The 23143-nt window shown below is 36.6% G+C and overlaps 2 protein-coding genes across 2 annotated transcripts; both read right to left on the bottom strand.

Annotated features, from left to right (window-relative positions):
* Positions 1–8752: 8752 nt before the first annotated feature.
* Positions 8753–10034, bottom strand: LOC129739333 (uncharacterized). The gene is made up of 2 exons (XM_055730746.1): positions 9507–10034; positions 8753–9446 (listed from the first exon to the last, which is right to left on the bottom strand). The coding sequence occupies exons 1-2, from the start codon at positions 9861–9863 to the stop codon at positions 9090–9092; spliced, it is 714 nt and encodes a 237-aa protein (XP_055586721.1). The 5' UTR covers positions 9864–10034; the 3' UTR covers positions 8753–9089.
* Positions 10035–12712: 2678 nt separating this feature from the next.
* LOC129738831 (uncharacterized) lies at positions 12713–21181 on the bottom strand. Its single transcript, XM_055730135.1, has 2 exons — positions 20776–21181; positions 12713–13423 (listed from the first exon to the last, which is right to left on the bottom strand). The coding sequence occupies exons 1-2, from the start codon at positions 21127–21129 to the stop codon at positions 13061–13063; spliced, it is 717 nt and encodes a 238-aa protein (XP_055586110.1). The 5' UTR covers positions 21130–21181; the 3' UTR covers positions 12713–13060.
* Positions 21182–23143: the final 1962 nt, after the last annotated feature.

Raw genomic sequence — 23143 nt, 5'->3', positions numbered from 1 at the left:
ATAACAGGAGTTTCAAAATCTGCAGTTTAAAAATTTTCTAATGGCGTTCAGTTCGGTCTGGTCGAAGGCAGGCCATGTAAGGGATTTGATACAAAATTACAATGTATGGAAAATTGAGGGGTCTTATTGCTCAAATAAGTGATCAGTCGCATTCTTTGAAATAACTTGTGGAGCAATTAGTAAAATTTATGTTCAAAAGCTCAGCTTCAGTTTTTCTTTGGCAATTAGCAGCAATTCAGCAAAATATTCGAATTTTGGGAAGCATTTTTAAATGTAGTTGTAAAAATATGCTGAAAAATGACTTGTTACTACATGTAATGATTTTTTTTTTATATAATACAAAATGTAAAAAAAACAGTTATGAGGGATTTGGCAAAAAGCAATTTGTTTAACTCAATAAAAAAATCTACGTTAAAAATACGTATTCCATACGCACAAGAGCTTAATGCATTGTAAATACTTTGGTGAACATTTTTATATTTTTTGCAGAATTTTAAAATCAGTAGTTTTACAAGAAAACTAATATTTTTAAAAATATCCATACAATTTTTAAGATAAGTTAACCACCGTTAATTGATTTTGTAAATTAATTTTTCGGCATATCGGTGAAAAGTAGTTATGAAATTGATAAAGATGGATAGAGAAGTGAGAAGAAAATTTACAGATGTTGAAAAGAGCGAAAGAGCATTTTTGCGAGGAAACTTATTAACGTACACCATACTTTACCCTGCAACATTTCATTATTTAGGAGAAGTAGTACCGGGATAGAGGTGGTACTACCTTAACCTATACAATGAAATCTGGTTGGTCCGAAGTCTACATGTGGTGAACACGTATACTCCGGACGGGCAAAATATGGCGTACGTTAAGCTCCAGAAAGCTTCCCTATTGCGCGCAATGGTTCCATCGATGCGCTAGCCGTGTTGATATTTCGTTATCACGGCATGAATGCACTGTATGAGTGCTAATCATTAGGGTCAACGGTCTTAGGGTCAACCACTTCTCCTAAATAATGAAATGTTGCAGGGTAAAGTATGGTGTACGTTAATAAGTTTCCTCGCAAAAATGCTCTTTCGCTCTTTTCAACATCTGTAAATTTTCTTCTCACTTCTCTATCCATCTTTATCAATTTCATAACTACTTTTCACCGATATGCCGAAAAATAAATTTACAATATCCATACATTTCTGTGGAATTTCTATAACTATTTTTTGGTTGGCTTACTAATACATATGCAAGCAACGGAGTAGTATCCCTATGAATAAAGCTATCCTGTGAGTTGCGTTCAAATTTTGCTTGCATCCTACTTATTGTTTATGGGAAAATGGGTAAACTCTAGATAGTTTGCGACTTCGGTCAAATATCGTTTCCAAAAAATAATGAAAATTATTAAATGTAACAGATACAAAAGGCCCCTAATCGCGACGATAAGCAGAATAAGTCCGCCAAAACCTGTGCCAGGAAGTTGTACCTCAACATGCTGACGAAAGTTGAATGCTACATCATGGACGACGAAACATATGTGAAGGCCGACTTCAAACAGATCCCTGGCAACCTGTTTTCCACGGTCAAGGATAAGTTCAGCATTCCGGAGCATGTCCGCACTCAGAAGATGTCCAAATTTGCGAATAAATTCCTGGTTTGGCAAGGCATCTGCACGTTCGGGTAGCGGAGTGCACCTTTCGTGACCCAGAACACGATGAACGAACAGATGTACATGAAAGAGTGCCTCCAGAAGCGGCTGCTTCCTCTTCTAAAGGCCCACAACGTATCAACAATCTTCTGGCCGGATTTGGTCTAATGCCACTACTCCAAGGACGTGCTGAAGTGGTATGCGGACAATAAGGTCAATTTCGTGCCGAAAATGTTCAACCCTCCCAATCCGAGCTCCGCCCCATCGAGAAGTACTGAGTGATTATAAAGCAGCACCTTCTTAAACGACCTAAGGTATTGAAGACAGTCGAGGAACTGAAGAAAGTATGGGTTTACATGCAAAAACGGTTGATTCACAGGTTGTACAGAATCTTACGACCGGGTGGTTATGGCCAAGGTGCGGGCATTTTCGTATGGAATGGAAATAAAATACGAGTAAAATGGTAAAATGAAGTTTAATAGATATTTTTCAATCCCTGAAAATTTGATGGCCATCGGATGAAAACTCAAATTCTGCAAACCAATTTTGTGTGTGGCATTTTCATCGTGGACACCCTTTATATATGCATTAACTTTCAAGTTTAGAGAAAAAGTTATTTTTATCTGAAAAAAAAAATCATTGCGGTCAATGTTACCCCGGTAGTCAAAGTAACCTCAGGTTCAAGGTACTCAATAGATATAGATTCATTTTCTGGCAGCTCTGAATAAGTGGTTGGGTGTGTTTTTTGCTGGCTCTACTAGAACTTATTCAAATTGGTTGTTTTAATATATCTTAAATATCTAATTATCGTTAATAACGTTGTGAAGTTACCGCTGATAATTTTTTTTTACAAATGTGTTTAGTGTTCTATTCGTTAATAGCGTAAATTTGTTAAAATTAAATTCAGTGAATGTGGTTTTTAGTCCAATGGTGGATAGTTTGTGATTGGTAAATGTATTGACGCATTAACAAGTACAGGTAAGCTGTGAACATCAGTACTAGCATTTTCGAGTAGTTTCGGTAAATTACTGGCAACACATTTTGTGAGTTCCGTTTATTCTCCCCAGCGAAACCTTGTAAACAAACCAACTGCTCTAGCCTAGGGATTGTTAGCATAAGCTATTGTTTCTCTTTCTCTCGAAATACTGCTCGCCGGGTTAAAAAAAATATCTATCGCCACCCATTCTCCTCACACGTACATGGTTCAAACCTCTGTTGAATCTGCCTGATGCGCCTCCGAATGCCGTGTAGATTTAGCGAAAAGAAGATCTAATAAAGTAGCACACACTTGTGGCTCCGTGTCACCCCATGGTAGCGCACATCTGTTGGTTCTGGCACATCTAAGGCTTCACACAGTTGCTATTGATGGGTTTAACACGTTTGATTTAGCGAACAGATTGATATCCCTTGCAAGTAGATGGAACGCATGTGGTTTCATTGCCTAGTAGCCCATAGTAGGGGAACATGCCCTATTATGCGCCACCTAAGCGAATCGCTGATTTTCTATGTTTTCCACGTACAAATTGTGTTAAAAATGGGTGTAATCGTCGAAGAAAAGTGTTTTCTACAAATTCCTATGATTTATCATTGCTCAAATTGCTATAGTTTCTTCAAAAACATGATTTTTAAAAACCATATTCAAAGCCACAGAACAAAACTGTGTTGCGAATACGCGCCGCTGTGTATTCAATACGCGCCTAGCAGCCGAACACACCCGAGAGCAGCCGAAGACCGAAAACACACCAATACTTACAGACACTTTGACTGAAAAGAAAATCAAAATGGACTAATAGAAATTTAACAAAAAATTAAAAATAGATTTTTTGGGCTGAATTAACGCTCAAAATATGGTTTTAGACTTTTTGTTCATTTTGGATGAAAATTGGCCTTTTTGAAAAATTAATGCAATTTTCAGCCTACTACGATTGGCGCGTTATAAAGAGCGCATGGGCCGTGATAGAACATACCCATGAAAAGCATACCTTAGCGAGTTCAGTATGATTTCTTAGCATAAAATCATAATTTAGATTCTCCTCCATCGATGTGTCAGCAAATATTGTCTTATTCATTTTTCTCTGCTTGGTGACACCTTATTATAAATGTTTTAAAATTTAGATCGAAATGAAGAAAAACCTAAATTCTGAATTTATCACGACACAGGGGCATTTTAAGGAAAAATTCATACTTGCCATGACCAATCACAGCATTTAAAACAAATTGGTAATATTTTGCAGGCTTAAAATGTTTCAGATTCTTCAAAACAAGAGTGGCGCGTATTAGCCACATGGGGCGTTATATGAACTTTTCCCCTATGTAAAACTTTGTTTGACCCCTTTCATCACTACATTTCATTCCAAGTTATTATTAAAACACAGCTGAAAACACTCGTAGATTATAATTTTAAGATATTTTCTTTTGCCTGTAATTCATCGTTACTTCTATTGCTTTGCTGTTGTTCTTGTTTTTGCGCCTCTGCACCTTTGGGCCGTTATAATTTACCATAATTGATCAAAATTTTACTTTTCATTGTCCAATCTTAGCTTTAATTTTTTTTTATCTTTTATTGACCAATTAATTTTGTTTTAATATACTTGATTTTAATTCGTGTTCTTTCTTCAGAGCTTAGTGATAAGCGTTCAGCTAAAAATTTTCCGCTGCACTTGAAATTTTGTGCTAGGTTTTGTTTTAGAAAATGGATCTTGAGGAAGAACAGTTGATTTGTGTAGAGTGTAAAGGTGTCGAGTCGAATTCCAAAGCTTTTTTAACCTGCTCGTACTGTTTTACTAACATTCATCCCCGTTGTAAGAACCTATTAGGAAGTACCGCCCGTAGAATGAAAACTCAACCATATTTCTGTAATCCAAACTGTGCGGGCATCTATTCGAAAATCGTGGGAATGCATAGTACTCAATCTAGTATGATCAATGCAATAACAGAAGATTTAAAGTTGGCTGTACAGGGTGCAGTTGTCAACGAAATGCAGATGATGAAAGAGGAGTTTAAGACAGTGACTGCAGCTATTGAGGCATCTCAAGATTTTCTGTCTTCGAAGTTCGATGACATTCAGTCAGACTTCAAAGACCTGAAAATTGAAAACGAGAACCTCAAAGTTGAAGTTTCTGATCTTAAACGTTCTCAATCATCACTCTCAAATAAAGTTGATAAACTCGAAGGCAACTTGGATAAAATTAACCGGGAAGCAATCTCCAAAAATGCCATGATCTTTGGACTTCCAATGATAGGCAATGAAAATACTTTGAACCTCGTATGTAAGACGTTTCAGAAAATTGGCTACAATTTGCAACCAGAGCAACTGGACTCCGCGAATAGATTGCTATCGGCTAAAACGAAAACTGATTTGTTCGCACCAATAAAAATAGCCTTCAAGGATATTTCGATCAAGGAGGAAATTTTTCAAAAGAAACGTGTTTTTGGTAAATTGAACTCCACTGCAGTTGACCCTGCACTAATTGTCAACGGCAAAGGTGGAAATGTAGTTCTTAGAGATGAATTGACTGCCTTTTCGCTTGAACTGCTTAATGAGTTACGTGAATCTCAAGATGTAATTGGGGTAAAATATATATGGCCTGGAAGAGGGGGCGCTATCTTAGTTAAAAAAGAAGAAAATTCGAAACCTGACATAGTGAAAACAAGAAACGATTTAAGTCGCGTCATGAGTAAATATTTGCTTATGTCCGACAAAAATTTACCTGTAAATTGTAATGAAACACCGTCACCTAAACGTAAGAAGGTTTAATTTATTTTTGTTTTAGTAATTTTAATTTTTAATTATTTATTTACTTTTAATTTGTGATGTCTGGATTTTAATTTAATATAATGGATAGTATAACCAATAAGTTTTATAATAATATTTTAGAATTTAATACTTCAATTGATAATGAAAATTTAAATAAATTAAGAATCTTTCAATGGAATATACGTAGCATGAATGATCTAGAAAAATTCGATAATTTATTAGAAATTCTAGAACAGTCTAAAGTTGTGTTTGATGTGATTGTTATTTGTGAAACATGGCTTGTAAACGATGTCTGTTCATTATATAAAATTCCTGGTTACGCCTCTATTTTTTCGTGCCGCAATCAATCGAATGGTGGCCTAGCTATGTACATTAAAAATAATTTAAAATTCAAAACCGTTCAAAATATTTGTATTGATGGATTTCACAACATCTCCGTAGAGTTGACCATTAACGGGCAAATTATTGATGTGCATGGCATATACAAACCACCCTCGTTTCCCTTTAATACCTTCTGTGATAAATTAGAGTGTCTGTTGTCCTCCGTGCCTGACAATCATTCTTGTTTTATAGTCGGCGATCTGAACGTTCCCGTAAATGTTACAAACAATAATTCTGTGATAAAATATAAAAACCTTCTCGAATCATTTGGCTTTCTGTGTACCAATACTTTAACCACTAGACCTATCAGTGAGAATATTTTAGACCATGTAGTATGTAAGTATTCGAATGCATCTAATTTGAAAAACGACACGATTCATACAGATCTAAGCGATCATCTCCAAGTAATTACTACCTTTGATTTGAAATCAGACAAGCAACAGATACAATTGAGCAAAACCATTATAAATCATTTAGAACTAAACGAAAAATTTGGGAATTATTTGAGAGAGATTAGTGAAATTGAAGATGCTAGCACATGTATTCAAAATATTGTGGCAACTTATAACTCTTTGCTTACTACTTGCTCCAAAAAAGTGACTAAGTCAGTGAAGCTCAAGGGTAATTACTGTCCGTGGATGTCTTTTGACCTCTGGACGTTGATAAAAATAAAACACAATTATATCAAAAGAGTGAAAAGGAATCCTGAAGATGCTCACTTAAGAGAAATGCTTAACCATATCTCCAAGAAAGTTGAAGTTACCAAGAGAAACTGTAAAACGAACTATTACGCAAATATTTTGAACAACACACCTCATTCAAAAATCTGGAAAAACATTAATTCAATGCTAGGTAGATCTCATACTAACTCTGAGATAAACTTGAAAGTTAATAATATGATTATAGAAGATCAAAATGAAGTATGTCAGACATTTAATCACTATTTCACCAACGTCGGGAAAACTCTTGCAAATAAAATAATCGTGGATCCAACATATAACAGTTTAGCGAATATTGACCGTGTGTCAAACTCTCTATTTTTACACCCAGCAACTGCTAATGAGGTTATCACAGTTATAAAATCTCTTAAAAATAAAAAAAGCAATGGTCCCGATAACATACCTACGCTTTTACTCAAAATCCACCATTTGTCATTTTCAAGCATTCTTGCTAAATGTTTTAACAAAATATTAGAGTCTGGCATCTATCCAGAATGCCTAAAAACAGCTAAAGTGACTCCAATCTTTAAATCAGGTGACATCCTTGAGGTGAACAACTACCGCCCCATATCAACACTTAGCGTCGTGAGCAAGGTATTTGAAAAATTATTAATACACAGAATTAATTGTTTTCTGAACTGCAACAATGTGTTGTATAATCTCCAATATGGATTTAAATCTGGGTCGAGTACCCTAACAGCTATCTGCGAGTTACTGGACTCCGTAATTGAAAAAATTGACTCTAAAAAAATTGTAGGTGCACTTTTTCTCGATTTAAAAAAAGCCTTCGACACTCTCAACCATGAAATTCTTCTTCAAAAACTAGAGTGTTATGGTATCAGGGGCACTGCGAACAACTTGATACGAAGTTATCTGGCCAACCGTAAACAATTTGTTTGTTTAGGAACTGCAAGAAGCTCTTTAAAAGTTTCAGATATCGGTGTCCCGCAGGGCAGCAACATAGGGCCTCTCTTATTTTTATTGTACATAAACGATATCAGCAAGCTACCTCTGCATGGCGTTCCCCGTCTATTTGCCGATGATACAGCTCTTTTTTACTCTGGCACCTGTCCAAATAGTGTTACCATGCTTATGGAAGAAGATTTAGAAGTTCTCCATAAATACTTTTCCACAAACCTTTTGACTCTCAACCTCACCAAAACAAAGTATATGATCTTCCACTCTTATCGAAAAAAAATTGAACGTCATAATAATCCCAAAATCACCGAAATCGCGATCGAAAGAGTGAACAACTTTGGGTATAATATTTGGGTATAACTCTGGATGAAACTCTGTCATGGAGCAATCACATTGAAAATTTACAAAAAAAGATCTCATCTTATAGCGGAATCTTATGGAGGGTCAAAGCATTCGTCCCACGCCACGTTCTGCTAAAATTCTATTTTGCCTTCATTCATTCTCATTTATATTATTTGATCGCCATATGGGGAAGGGCATCTCTGTCCCTTTTGTCACGTCTACAATCCCTACAAAACCGATGCCTAAAGACTATCTTTAATCTTCCCCTACTCTATCCAACCAATCTAATCTATTCTAACAGGTCACACAATATATTACCTCTAAATCAACTTTGCGATTTACAAACAATAATTTATGTATTTGATAATTTGCACTCTTCAAACAGTAGTCAAAGCCTGAGATTTACAACAGGAGTTAGAATCCATAACACCCGCTTTTCTCATCACTTAGTACGCAGCACATCTTCAACTTCTCGTGGTCAACGCCGAATTTCTTTTATTGGTCCAACCAAATTCAACGTTCTTCCTGAAGATATAAAAAATTCAACGAATAGAAACTGTTTCAAAACCAAACTTATACATTATTTCAAAGAAAATTTAAGCCGTTGAACATCCAACCACTATTCAGAAGTTATTTATTATTTGTCTTGTATTTTTCTTAGCTGTAAATTTAGTATAATTAAATGTAGTTTAATAAATTTTTTGTAGTATTTCATATTAAATTTTAGTAATTTATATCAAAAAATGTACATGGATCTCTTAAAAGGAAATATTATTTCCACTGAGATTCATGTTGTAATTAAGTTTTGTAACGTAACATCTCCTCGCACTAAGTAACAATATTATTAAAGTTCTCAGCATGAGTAAATTTTTGTTCGCGTTTGTGTTTTTCCTTTTGCTGTCAGACATGCTGAGAACAGTTAGCGTCCATTACCAGGGGGCTCATTTGAGCTTCTTGGTGTGGGGGAGTGTGGCGGGCCGCTAAGAAAAAAAAATATGATGTTATTATATAGCGTTTTCGTTTAGTTTCCACTGGCTCAGTTGTAAACTTTTTCTTCTTAATCAAACAAAATTCTCACCCGGGAGGATACATATAATTTATATGCAAAGTACCAGACTACGATATCATTTATTTATGAAGTTTGTCACTGGCTCCGACCCAGTTTTAAATAAACGAAAATGCTAATAAATAGATATACATTGAAAGCAGTTGATTTGCAATAAATGGCGCCACCGAAGAATGTTTAAAAGGTAATAACTTTACACCGTTAGATTTTCGAATAATAACAGTCGTCAGCTTAAAGTTTTTTTTCACTGGATTTTATTTGTAATTGTTGAATTTATATTTTCAAAGTCATTAACTTGTTGAACTCCACGTTGACTTCAATCGGGAAACCCTCCTTAGCCAAATCGGCGAAACTTTCCACGACCTCATCCTGGAATCCAACTTTTGCTGCCGGAATCTGTGAACCGGGATGCGAAAACACCGTTGCACTGAGAGCCAAGCCAAAAGTTTTGGCCAGCGGAATTCGAGTCCTTATGACTTCTGTCGCTAGTCCGAGTCCACGGAATTTGGGATGCACCGACAATCCCCAAGCCGACAGGTAATGATCCACTCCGTACCGATTGAAAAGATCACCTTTCGCCGTCATGTGCAAAGTGGAGTTGACAAACACTCGGGCGGTAGGACTTTTGAGCTGCAATAAAATTAATGATTAGACAAGGAAAGTTAATGCTTTCATTCACATATCACACACAACTATGGGCTCCTGGAATTCTTTGCTGACGACGTTTAACATGTTCAAAGCAATGATTTCTTCGGAATCTTCCTTGAAGCAGACTACGGCACATTTTTGCTCAACTACCTTGCTCCATATGGCACGCAGTTCTCGTACTGCTACTGGATCATCAGCCAGCTGCAAACTAGCACAAATTGGTTCATCTCGAAGGAAATATTCACACATGTGATCGATTGCATCGTCCCATCGGTTCGGAGGAAGATCTTGAATCCGGTAGGTTGTTGGTTGTCCGTCGTAAGGATCGCTAGCTTTAAAGCTGTGCCAAATGGATGGAAAGGCAATGGTTGAGGGTCGTTTCCAATGTTGATTTGACATTTTATGATTGCTTCAAAACACAACTTGAAGCGACTGTTCACTGTGGATTACAAACCTAGACTTCTAGGAGCAGACCAGGCAATAGTTTCCACTAGCATCATGCACTATCAGAGACACTCCCAAAGCATCCAGAGTAGCAGTTGCAGTCCATTGCAACGGTAAAACTACTGTTATCAATGTTCGACATTACATTTCGTTTCTTCTATCACATGGCTTGTCGTTCCGTTTGGATGATTCATATTTAGAAATTTATTTAGTTTCCACCGAGTAATATTAATCGGAATTACTGGCTCCCAAAAATTATTAAGGAATAGAACCATGAAATAAAATATCTTTTAAATTGAAAGATTTTAGATAAATTGAAAATTTGAACATTTAAAATAACTTTTTAAAACTGCTCTCAAGCCTTATCAGTTAATTTAATTCTTTTCAGATCTAATTCAAGATTGAGCACAAAACTAAGATACTTATAAATCGAACCTACATTTGTATGTATAAAAATAACTATAACAAAGCCCCCTAAAACCCACTGAATTATAATTTTGAATGCTACAAACGACAATTTATAAAATCTTATGAAAATAATCAAATTCTTAAGGTAATGGAAAATTTTAGTGAAACATGAGGGTTCAAGAAAAGGAACATAATAAATCTAATGAATTTCTCGAAAAACATACGTCTGGAACCCACAAACTCCAAACTACAACACACTGTGGTTTAAACTCAAAAAACGTGAACATGCACTTTTTGAATGCTTAAAAATTAGCTTTATGATGTATTCTACAATGTATCATAATTTTGAAATGTGCATGTTTTGTTGTGTATTTTTTCCTGATCAATCCACCTAAAAATGAAATAATTTTTCTATTTTTTTCTGTCATCTAATTGCAATGACGTTTTCAGAAAAGTTGTAGATCATTCAAATTTATAAAACTTTGTTGAAGACATTAAAGCTCTATCTTATCGATGTCCTTCTGGATTCCATTCCAGCACCTCTCTGCAAATCTCGTTCTCATCTCTTCGCAGCGTGTGCCCAATCCATCTCCACTTACGTTCCCGAATCTCGATTTCTAGCGCCCTTTGATGGCACCGGCGATGTAGTTTCTCGTTTGAAATCCAGTTGCCAGGCCACCAAGCGCGGATGGTATTCCGCAGGTAATAAAACATTTTCAGTATTTACGGTATTTACAGTTTTCGCGTTGTCACCGCATATGTATTTGCACTAAGTTTCACACCCGTACAGCAACACGGATGTGAAGTTTGAGTTAAAGATTTGGATTTTCGTTCGACGAGAGATCTTGCGTGACCGCCAGATATTTTCTGTGTTGATTTCCATCGACTTGGTCTTTCCGACATTGATTTTGAGAGCTGCTGTCTTGGACCCTACCGAGAGGTTGTCGAGTTTGCTCTGCATTATAAACATCAATACAACGAAAAAAACTTCAATTCCAATCCGATACTAAAATCAGCAAGAGGTCAGGGTAGCTTCGGGGTCGGTGATCGGCCTAAGCCTGAGGCTGAAAGCCTAAGGTGACAGCAAAAAATAGCGCTCCGTGCAATAACATCCCAGTGGTGAATTATTAGAAACCCGGAAGTGCTATAGATTTCCAAGGATTTTCAGGTAAACTTCAACAAACTCCCCGTAACATCGTTGATCGTTCAAAATCGCAATCAAATAAACCTCCTCCCTCCCTATTCTTAATTCTAAGCCACCTTGAGTTTACTCATAAGTACTCAATATAGTGCCCCAAATTTGTATGGGAAATTTAAAACCTGTGGAATGTTATGCGCTGCAGGCTAATATTGATCCTAGGCCTAGTATTCCTAGATTCCATGCCAAATTTGAGGACTTCACCCCGAACTATCACTTCATCTGTGTTATCACGTGAATATTATCCACAGCCACAACCAAATATTTGAAAAATCTGAGATTTTACAATCTAACGCAACAAATAAATCTAAATTGGTCATGATTTTACGAAATGGCATGCATTTCAAATTTGAGTGTTCCGGTCGGGATGATCGAACGTTTTGACGCCTCATTAACAGTGGTGAATATCATCCTTAAAAATGTCAGCCCATTTTTGCCTAATAACTTTTTTATGTTAACTTATATCGAAATGCAGCTTTCGGATGAAATATTTGTCATAGTTTAGGCTTTCAGAAACCCCGTTTTCAAAAGAAATTGGCCGAAGGGGACCTAAGTTATTGATAAAAAACTGGTTTTTCATGTTCCTCTCGAACCAAACGGCTCAAAATCCCATACAAACTTCAGGCTCGATGAGCGACCCCTTCCCGTGGTCCGATCTGGCTCAAATTTGGCATGGAATCTTGTACTAGGCCTAGAATCAATATAAGCCAGCGCATAACTTTTCCAAAAGTCGGGTCATTTGGGGCTCTCTAATACTCACCCATACCACGCTATAGCGTATCGAGATCCTGAGGGCGTGTCATCGTAGTTGCGGACTTACCACCAGACACGAGTCCGCCTTTGCGATTGGGTCAACAGGCTCTAACAGCTTCGTTACTGGCCTGAGTTGCAACGAGGCCATAACACATCTACCATCGTATGGAGGAGGACCAGTTTTATTACCATACCCGAGTCATAATCGTCGCCGTCGCTTAAGCGTCTGTCCAACCGTGTTGATGGGCCGTCCAGCCTACCGCCCTAATTTTGAAAATTTTCTGCAATCTGGGCATCCTGATATAAACCTATTCTCATGCCTACAGAACATTTTAAAAATAGTTTCGTAAGAATCTGCTGAGTCATTTTGGAGCAGTTGGGGGACAAACATCGTTGCTTAACAATTTGAAACAATAGAGTGAGAAATGAAAAAAAAAATTACTACTACTTTAATAACGACTTCGAGAATGTTTATTGGAATGTTTATTGATTTGAACGGATTTTCTTCATTGTGCCATAAAAGTGTTGGGCCTCCCAACTTGGGAGTACCTATAGATAAATAAATCGCTTATCAACCAAGATTTTTTTTAAAGGAAAATAAAACGAAAGCAGCGTTAATTGGTATATTATTTTTGATTCCTGTAGTATTCCATGCAATGAAAATATGGTTGAAATTTATAAGTGTGGTATTTTATGGCGGAATCGTTGAGCTGCTCAAACTATTAAGTTTGAAATAAACCCGCACTTCTTTAATCTAAATATTTTATTGTGGATTTTCACTTCTCAGCGCATCCTACTGCACGATCATGGTCATCAGCTTGTTGAACTCGTATGTGACGCCCGGGAAGAGCCAACCCTGTTCCGCCAGCTGACCATAGGTGACAACTATCTCGTCATAGAAGCCAACCTTGGCGGCCGGTATCTGCGATCCGGGATTGGAGAACAGCGTCACCGTTACGGTGAGTCCCATGGAGCGACACATGGGAATCCGGGCGCGCAGCAATTCCGTTCCGATGCCCCGGCCACGATATCGCGGATCCACTGACAATCCCCAGGCCGACAGGTAATGGTCAACTTTGTACTTCTCGAAGATGCTCGCTTGTTTGAGCAAACTTACGTATGACTCGTAAACGGTCCGCAAGTTGGCGCTTTGGAACTGCAAAAAAAAAGTTACGATGAGAATCACGGATATTTCTTATCTTACAAATATGTTAGAAAAAAAAATTCCTGTTATGAAGATTTTTCTCTTTTTTTTTTATGCCATATATGACACCAAAACGCTAAAAGCTACGATTGGTTGCTGTAGCGCGTCATTTGGAATTTGGTTTGGAATATGACTTGTGATCTTTTAAAGTAAAGGGTGATACGGTCAAAGTTTGGTCAAGGAAAAACGCGTGTAAATCGGTGAAATCGTTTATTTAAAATATTAAATTAAATTTCTGTTTCAAGTTTAATTAGTATAAAATTCAGGAAAAATATTCAGTTAAGCTTCCTCTTTTCCAAATCCGAATTGCCGGACCTTACGCTTAACCCCTGCCATCAGATTTTGTACAGCCACCTTGTCCACCTTCTTCGCCGCAGATAGCAAGTTTGCCTTGAACTGCTGCTCTTACTTAGCAGTTTTTATGGTCTTTTTTAGGTTCCGCTTGACAATAGCCCAGTATTTCTCAATTGGGCGGAGCTCTGGCGTGTTGGGAGGGTTCTTGTCCTTGGGAACCACCTGCACGTTGTTGGCGGCGTACCACTCCATGGCCTTTTTATTGTAATGGCAAGATGTAAAATCCGGCCAAAACAGTACGAAACAACCGTGTTTCTTCATGAAAGGCAGCAGACGTTTATTCAAACACTCTTTCACGTAAATTTCTTGGTTGACAGTCCCGGAAGCTATGAAAATGCTGTTTTTCAATCCACAGGTACAGATGTCTTGCCAAACCAGATATTTCTTCACGAACTTTGACAGTTTCATGTGCTTGAAAATATCTGCTACTTTCCCCTTCCTTTTGCCGTATAAAACTCCTGTCCCGGAAACTGCTTGTAGTCGGCTTTGACATAGGTTTCGTCGTCCATTACCACGCAGTCAAACTTCTTCAGCATCGTAGTGTACAGCCTCCGGGATCGCGCTTTGGCCGTCGTATTTTGTTTATCATCGCGATTTGGAGTCACTACCTTCTTGTAAGTCGATAGCCCGGCACGTTTTTTGGCTCGATGTACGGTTGTAGACGATACACCCAGCTTATTTGCGGCATCTCGGAGAGGGAGGTTAGGGTTTCGCTTGAAACTACCGGCAACTCTCTTTGTCGTTTCAGCGGCTTGCAGTTTTCGATTTCCCCCCGATCCTTCCTGGCTGTCGACAAACGTTCCCTAAACACTTAAATTACATTTGTAATGGTTGATTTGGCAACTTTTAGCGATTTTGCCAGCTTTGCGATCGAGTAGCTCGGATTTTCCCAATGCGCGAGCAAAATTTTGATACGCTGCTCTTCTTCCTTGGACGGCATTTTGACAACTGAAGAGTGAATTCCAAAATTAAAATAGGAGCAACATTCTACACACACACACCTTTAAAATGAGGGATGTTCAGGTTTTTAAATGCAAAATTTAAGAATTACGTCAAGTTGATATTGATCAAATTTTGACCGTACACCCCCGTCGTATACGTCTGATTTGTCTTAATTCACGAATGCATGTTTTAGAGCCTTATTGAAAGACGAACTTAGTGATCCCCCCAACGTGTTTCTTTGCTTTATCGCCTCCTGTCAATGCATGTAACAATAAATTTATATACAATAAAAATTACTTGAATGTATTCAGCATTGCTTATGAATGAACAAAGAATTGCTGGCTTTTTTAGCTAAGTGGTTGGTGTTTCAAAAATTATTTACTAACAGTACCGTGCATAATTTAATATACGTTGATATCTCCAACTTTACACATATCTAACGTTCAACTCAAATGACATTGTTTCTACTCAAAATTTTATACTTTAAGATTCGATTATTTTTGGTTCTATTATCTGATGACATTAAACATTATCTTAAGTATTTGAAACATGATATACATCAATTCTATGAAAATTACATTACACATACGACCAAACGCTTTGCTCTACAGAATGGTCACTGAGAGATACTTGAAAACTAAAAAACTAAACCATCAGCAGCCGTATCACCCACTCAACAACAAGCACCAATCAGTTCAACCAACCAGAGGGCCAACGTCATTGATTAAACACGAAGACTGAGCACTCTCCCGATCCTTGAGATGTGCCATATCTATACAACAAAAAACTCTCTCAATTTCAGAACTGATATAACAATCTCAGTTCAACTTACGTTAATATATTATATTACAATGTACCACAAACTCAAGAAAAACACGACACAATGTTAGTGTTTCAACCAGAACCAATAAGAAACATAACACCAATACAGAAATTTGAATTCTTTATCAGTAAACAAAGCGCTGCCGCATAGTTTTGTCGAATGGTGAAGCGCCGCAGTGTGTTTTATGAAGCAGTGAGTCGAAAAATAATAGGATATACCTAATTTTACAAACTAAAACATATTTTTAAAAGTTCCACTACAGTAAGTTCAGCTAACAATTACCATCAAAAATAGTCACTAGACGAAAACGAACCTGACTATTAGTGAGTAGAAAACCTCAATATGTAAAACTAAAAATGACAATGTTATATCATTACAATAAATTAACAGTTTTCCACTGAAGAAGGCTACAAAAAATAGCCGAAACGTCTGGACAGTAGTAAAAATCATTCGTTTTGATTTTCAAGAATATGACTGACTAAGCCGTTAACCGTTAAAACTTCAAAACTAAAACTTTTTTTTTGTCAGTTCCAGAGATCGTAAGCTATATAGTCGGTAACGAAGCTAGGAGACAGGTGATTTCTGATGGACGAAAAAACTTATGAAAAACCCTGTATCAAATAAATTCCAGCGTTTGAAACCCAGAACATGTCTACTCGTGGTAAGATCTCTAGCATATTAAAGTACGAATTTGCTGGTTATTTTGTAAAAAATATAATAATTTGCCAAAATTCTGCTCCTGTGGAAAAAACAATAATTTTCAAAACAAAAACATTGGTTTTCGATATTTTTAAAAGCTAAAAAGCGAATCTAATCGTGTATGTACCCTTCGCAACCTACGATCTATACTAACCGGTTATAGGGTGATTTGCCAATCGTTGCACAGCTAAGCACATGATTTTGGTGTTTATGCTGTATTTTAGTCATTTCAACCAAATTCACTCGATTTTTTTAGTCGATGCACTCATACAGGATTGGTCAACAAGATCCAAAAGTTCAAGTTTTTTAAAAAAGTAACATAAAAATTTAAAAAATTATTTAAAAAAGGTTGTCTGTGCCCAATAGTTGCACGGGCAAATTTTGTGTCGTGCATAATGTTGTCCGATTTTTTCCAATGGTTGCACATTTTAAAAATCCGTCACCATGAGGTCGAATAGGCTGATATTTGTTACGGAAGCTTATTAAGAACTTCAAGTTCAAATGCAATCTAATTTTTAGACGGCCCCTTATGAGGGGGGGGGGGGGTCTTCCATATGATCCAATGCACTTTCAAATTCCAATTCGGCCCCAAAAAACACAAATCCGCCGGTTTGAGTGTCTGGAATAGCATTTATCACACGTGAAGTTTTCTCAGAAACTCAAATCCACCTCTTAATTTACCCGAAGCCATTTGAGTGGAGTGTTATTTAACTTTATTTACCCAGTGTTGAGCCTTTTTCTTTATATGTCCTACCAACATAAAATTTTATGTCTTTGAAATCCCATAGAATGAACTGAAAGGTATTTAATGCTTATTTTTAAGTGGCTATTAACAGCTGAAAAGATTAGAGAACGTGATCTGTTTTGCCCCCTTTTACCCCCATGAAGAAGATGCGATTTTATAAAACAAATGTTTTAGGACTCACTTGGAAGTCGATCGATTTTTACATAATGGATCTCAATTTAAAACTTAAAAATGGACACAACCACGCCCAAAGTTTCAGATCGTTTGACTGATTTATGCTCATGATATACAATTTTGTATAAGAATTTTTTTTAAAAGTTAATTGATTTAAATATCTTTTTCATATAAGTGGGTTTATTTGTAATTAATGTAACCTCTATTAGGATATATTGACAGTTTTACACGAACACCACCTTAACAGGAGGCCTCAGCCCTAACCTCAAACCATGGGAGAACAGAATCGATTTTTGAGAAGGGCGCACGATAAACGCGATTTTGCGGTACTAATATCGACAAATTCGCCCTGTGGAAAAGCTACACACAGATCCTCGTGTTTTGATTTTTTGGGTGTTCAGGGAGGCCAAGTGCATTGATATTTGGAAAATGATTATATTTTTTTAATTCCTTTTTACTGAAAAACGTTTTCATGAGTACTGAGAATTTGCAACTTTCCCGTAGATTTTTATTAGAATATAAAATTAAACGCAACATTTATCTGAACTGAATAACAACTGACTGTATCGCACACTTAAACGATGTAGCGAATTATGTGAAAATATTATAAATAATCAGAGCATGCAGGCTATTATTTTCATAGTCAAAATAGACGTGGCTTTCATTCATTTCCTTTTTTTTTTTTTTTTGTAACAGTGAATGATTTTGCATTCGTTTAGAAGTTAGAAACAACTCTTTTAAATTTACCGAGCAGTACATGAAAATATATTTCAGATGTTTTAAATCCACCTTGAAAATTCATTAGCGAAATATGGCTTATCTTCATCTATTTAGAGACACCCCGTAATGAATTCAAACGTTTTGCTGTTGATTGTTAAAAAAATAATCAATTCAGAAATATTATAATTAGTTTTAAACAAGCAAATACTGATTTTAGTAACGCACCTAGCATCACTGGTGAGGCCGTCAGCTCATCAAAGTTTGAGGTTATGGCTGAGGCCAATTTTTCGCCATTACTATCGTCCGTATATACCCTTATAGCATTTCATCAATCTTCAGGAAACAATCACATAACAAAGAAATGCTTCCCAAGAGTTTTCCGGCTGGAAAACTGTTTTTGATCAAATTAAGTTTCACAAAGCTATGACTGTTTATTTTTCTGGATGATAAGGGCCAAATAAAACTTCACATAGACATTCGACGGCAGATTCGAATTCCTGAGAAAATTGCACGTCAGATAAGTAATATTTCGGGTCTTCCAACCTTCGACTTCTAGTTTTTGGAATTAAGGGTCGTAGTTTTCCTCCTGTACAATATTCTGACAATATTAATAAAAATATCAAGGGGATCGCTGTTGACATGGAAAAAAATTCTTTTAGATTTGTTGACACGAAATAAGAGAAACAGATTTTTTCAGAACAGCTTTTAGATTATTTGCATAAAATGTTGAGTAAATGGTCGCGATAAAGTAATTTAAAATAAATCTGATAAAAAAGTAGTCTCTCAAAGCCAATGCAGTTGAGTTGACTTTGACACTTTTCAGACAATGCAAGTTGCCCAACTTTCATACATACATAAGTTTTTTCAACGAGTTAAATAATTTCAAAACTTCATTTTTAAGATTTGACGGTAGAAAAAATAAACTTATGGATATAGAAAGTGTCTTTGAATTATTGAATTATTTAATAAAAATCAACATTGAGTGCAAGAAAATGTGAAAATTCTGAGTGGAAAATAATTAAATATCCACTTATTCAGCAAAAAAAACATGTTATATCAATAGACAACTCGAGTTGTTTTAGTTGCATGTAGTCAATGAACGTGTTCAATTTTGTATGACAATTTGTATGCAAGAAGAACTTTTCGCATATACAAGAAATTCAAATAAGTTTGAAATGTCTTTAAATAATTGGTTTTGCCCATTCTTAAGATTAATTGTTTTCCAGCATGAGAAGAAGCAAAGTATTTCATGAAAAAAGTTATAATTATTTCGAAATAAAAAATCGTAATCCATTCAAAAGTATTGTAAAATTGCAGGATTTGCTTTCTGAAGTTTTCAATAATTTCATGACATGTTTTTACGAAAGTTTTGAATCATTACACTTATTGGCTATTCAAAGCAGTATAATGCGATTCTTATTTTCATCCGGTTAACCAGCTTTCAAATTAGCTGTCAAAACACTAAAATAAAAAAATATTTTTCAATTTGAAATTTTTTGTATGACAATGCATATCATTTCTGGGGTAAAAGTATGGTTAAGTTTTTGTTCACATGCAATGTATTGCAAGAACTAAGAAATATTTAAAAAATAAAAAATTATGTTTTTTGAACTTTCTCTGATGGTTTTTGAAAGAAAATTTGGATTTTTCTGTACAAGCCTCCTTACTAATTTAAAATACGTTGTTATAACTCAGGACTTAATCGATCGCTTCCAAAATTTTTATTGCTATTTTTAGCTGTAAAAACAACCAAACAAAGTTATTGGAGGTATACGAATTTGAAATTTCCAAACAAATTTTGCAGCAGAACTATGTACAACAATGGGGCAGGAGGAGATTGAGCGGACCAATTGTTGCACGATCCAACATATTTTCTAGTTAAGTATGGATCATAATTTTTTTTTCAAAATCATGGTGTTAAAATTGTCCAACAAACGTTTCGTATAGAAAACTGATACGAAAAATGTTTTGCTCTGACGTAAAACCTTATTTGCCGTAGAAGGAATGTTAAGGTTTTTGTTAACAATAAGCACAAAAACCGCGCGATAAAAACAAGAAAAATTAAAACTGTCGTAAGATACACACTTATCAGCAGAAAATATCACAAAACCCTAATTTCATCAGAAAACATTCCGAATAACATGATTCATTATTATTTTTGAGAAAAAGTTGAAAAACAGCTGAAATATTGACAATTTAAGTCATGCTGTGCAACAATGGGTTAGGGGACAACGATTGGCAAATCACCCTACTAGAAGTTCAATCTCATGATGGTTTTAATTCGTTATTGTCACACTTTGTCAGCAGATATTCCTCTGAAAACGCTTATAAATTGCTCAAAATAATACAGTTTTGTTAATTTCTAAACATCTGTATAGACTAAATTTCCCTCAGTTTCTTTTAAAAGAGAAGTATTAGACCGAAGAGTAGCAGAAATTGCCACCTTGAATACAGATTAGACGAAGTACAGGAAAAACTGATCGATATCATGACTGACAAAATTCTGCGCCGGCCGATGGGAGATTCCAAGAATAAAGTAGAAATTTCTTACAAAAAACGATAAATATTTTTTTCAATTTTTTTTATGAATTAATATAAAATAAGCTTCATTTCCTTCATAGTAAGTATTTCGATCAAATGGTGTTTGAAATACACGCATTTTCAACTGTCCCATTTCTAAAAGAATTAAGCTTTATGAATTTTTAGCTACGTGATGTCACCAATGCATTACAAATGCAATTCATTGTAGAAAACTTGTCCACTATTCCTCATCGTACGAATCACGTTTGAAACTAGTACAACTACCGTCACACTTAATTGACTGTAATCATTTGTAGCTGCTTTTACCTTGTACTCTTTTTGGTCGGCCTTCGAAACGATGCACAACATATTCAAACCGACAATTTCATCGGACCCCTCCCGGAAGCAGACTACTGGGAGTTTCTGTTGGATGATGTTTTTCCACATTTCACTAAACTCCTCCAGTGCCACCGGATCCTTGTAGAGACCAACGCTGCCACACATGGGTTCATCTCTGAGGAAATGTTTCTTCATATGTGCGATGGCATCTTCGGCACGATTTGGTGGTAGATCCTGAACCCGATAGGTTACCAAACGATCGCTATCCAGATCCCGGGCCTGGAATGTAATCCACACCCGAGGGAATTCCAGCTCCGAAGGTCTATTCCAGGAAGTTGCCATGCTGTGACCCAAACTCGACGACGAATGATACACTAACTAATCAATGCGAGTCTCGTCATCTGACTAATGCAAAAACTAGCGAGTAGCGTAATTGATGTAAGAAAATTGCCACTGCCCTGCCCGCCCCCTCGTCCGGTGTCAGTTAATACGTTGATTTTTTTTTCTAAATCCCACGCACGCTTATAAATAAACTGACTTTATCATAAAAAGAGCCTGTCTTTTTTAGCATAGATACGTGGTTCTCAACAAAGTTCTAAAATATAAAATTCAACTTGACTTGACAACTTGATTGTTAGTGTATGAGAAGCACTTGTGCAATGACCATCTAATCCGCTCCTATGAAGTATAAGTAAACCCCTTTAGTTGCTTTATCCTCTCCTCCTCTGGCAAAAATTCCGTGCTGCCCACTAGCAACAATGTGCATTAACCAACCGTTAAGCTCCCGAGTTCTGGCTTAAAATGTCAACCTACTAAGCTGTTAGCTGTTGAAAAAAAATCACAAGTATCAAAACGTTTGTGATTGATATCGTTAAGCTCGTTAAAGAATTCGCGTGTAGTCGGGAGACATAACGTTGCGAATGTTTTACAGTTTATGCTTGAAAGGCATCTACTTCTAAGAACAGTTTTTTATTAAAAATAGATGATCCCATGCGAACCCCGTTTCGCTTTTAACTCGGATATGTCATGAACAGTTTGTATGAAAAACAATTGCCCAAGCCTTTTTCAGATAAACTTCTGAATTCATTATTGAGTAATAATTGCAAAAATATTGGGAAATCACTTTTTCTGTAGTCTGCTACTAAATTTGAAATCAAGAATCAATTGACCGTGCTAATTAAACCCCATGTATAAATTTCGACTCGATCGTTGCATAACAACGCAATCATTGCCAAAAGTTAAACCACTTTCGGTGGCCTTTTATACAATCTTTGGTAAAGGGTGATACGGTCAAAATTTGGTCAAGGGAAAACGCGTGTAAATCGGTGAAATCGTTTATTTAAAAAATCAAATTAAATTTCTTTTTCAAGTTTAATAAGTATAAAATTCAGGAAATATGTTCAATTAGGCTTCCGCTTTTCCAAATCCGAATTGCTGGGCCTTACGCTTAACCCCTGCCATCAGATTTTGTACAGCCACCTTGTCCACCTTCTTCGCCGCAGAAAGCCAGTTTGCCTTGAAATGCTGCTCTTACTTAGCAGTTTTTTTGGTCTTTAGGTTCCGCTTAATAATTGCCCAGTATTTCTCAATTGGGCGGAGCTCTGGAGTGTTGGGAGGGTTCTTGTCCTTGGGAACCATCTGCACGTTGTTGGCGGCGTACAACTCCATGGCCTTTTTACCGTAATGGCAAGATGCCAAATCCAGCCAAAACAGTACGGAACAACCGTGTTTCATCAGGAAAGGCAACAGACGTTTATTCAAACACTCTTTCACGTAAATTTCATGGTTGACAGTCCCGGAAGCTATGGAAATGCTGCTTTTCAAGCCACAGGTTCAGATGGCTTGCCAAACCAGATATTTCTGCGCGAACTTTGACAGTTTCATGTGCTTGAAAATATCTGCTACCTTTCCCCTTCCTTTTGCCGTATAAAACTCCTGTCCCAGAAGCTGCTTGTAGTCGGCTTTGACATAGGTTTCGTCATCCATTACCACGCAGTCAAACTTCGTCAGCATCGTCGTATACAGCCTCCGGGATCGCGCTTTGGCCGTCGTATTTTGTTTATCATCGCGATTTGGAGTCACTACCTTCTTGTAAGTCGATAGTCCGGCTCGTTTTTTGGCTCGATGCACGGTTGTAGACGATACACCCAGCTTATTTGCGGCATCTCGGAGAGAGAGGTAAGGGTTTCGCGTGAAACTACCGGCAACTCTCTTTGTCGTCTCAGCGGCTTCCGGTTTTCGATTTCTCCTGAATCAAAGCAATCGAAAGATTCCTTTTAACTCAACCACGGTAAATGAAAAGTTCATATAGCAGTATTTCGATAGCACCTAACTACCTTCTTCAGTGAACGTTTGA

This window comes from Uranotaenia lowii, chromosome 1 (assembly GCF_029784155.1).
Source record: "Uranotaenia lowii strain MFRU-FL chromosome 1, ASM2978415v1, whole genome shotgun sequence".
In the NCBI taxonomy this organism is placed as follows: Eukaryota; Metazoa; Arthropoda; class Insecta; order Diptera; family Culicidae; genus Uranotaenia; species Uranotaenia lowii.
Note: the sequence above shows the minus strand (reverse complement) of the source record. Positions and strands in the feature narration are given on the sequence as shown.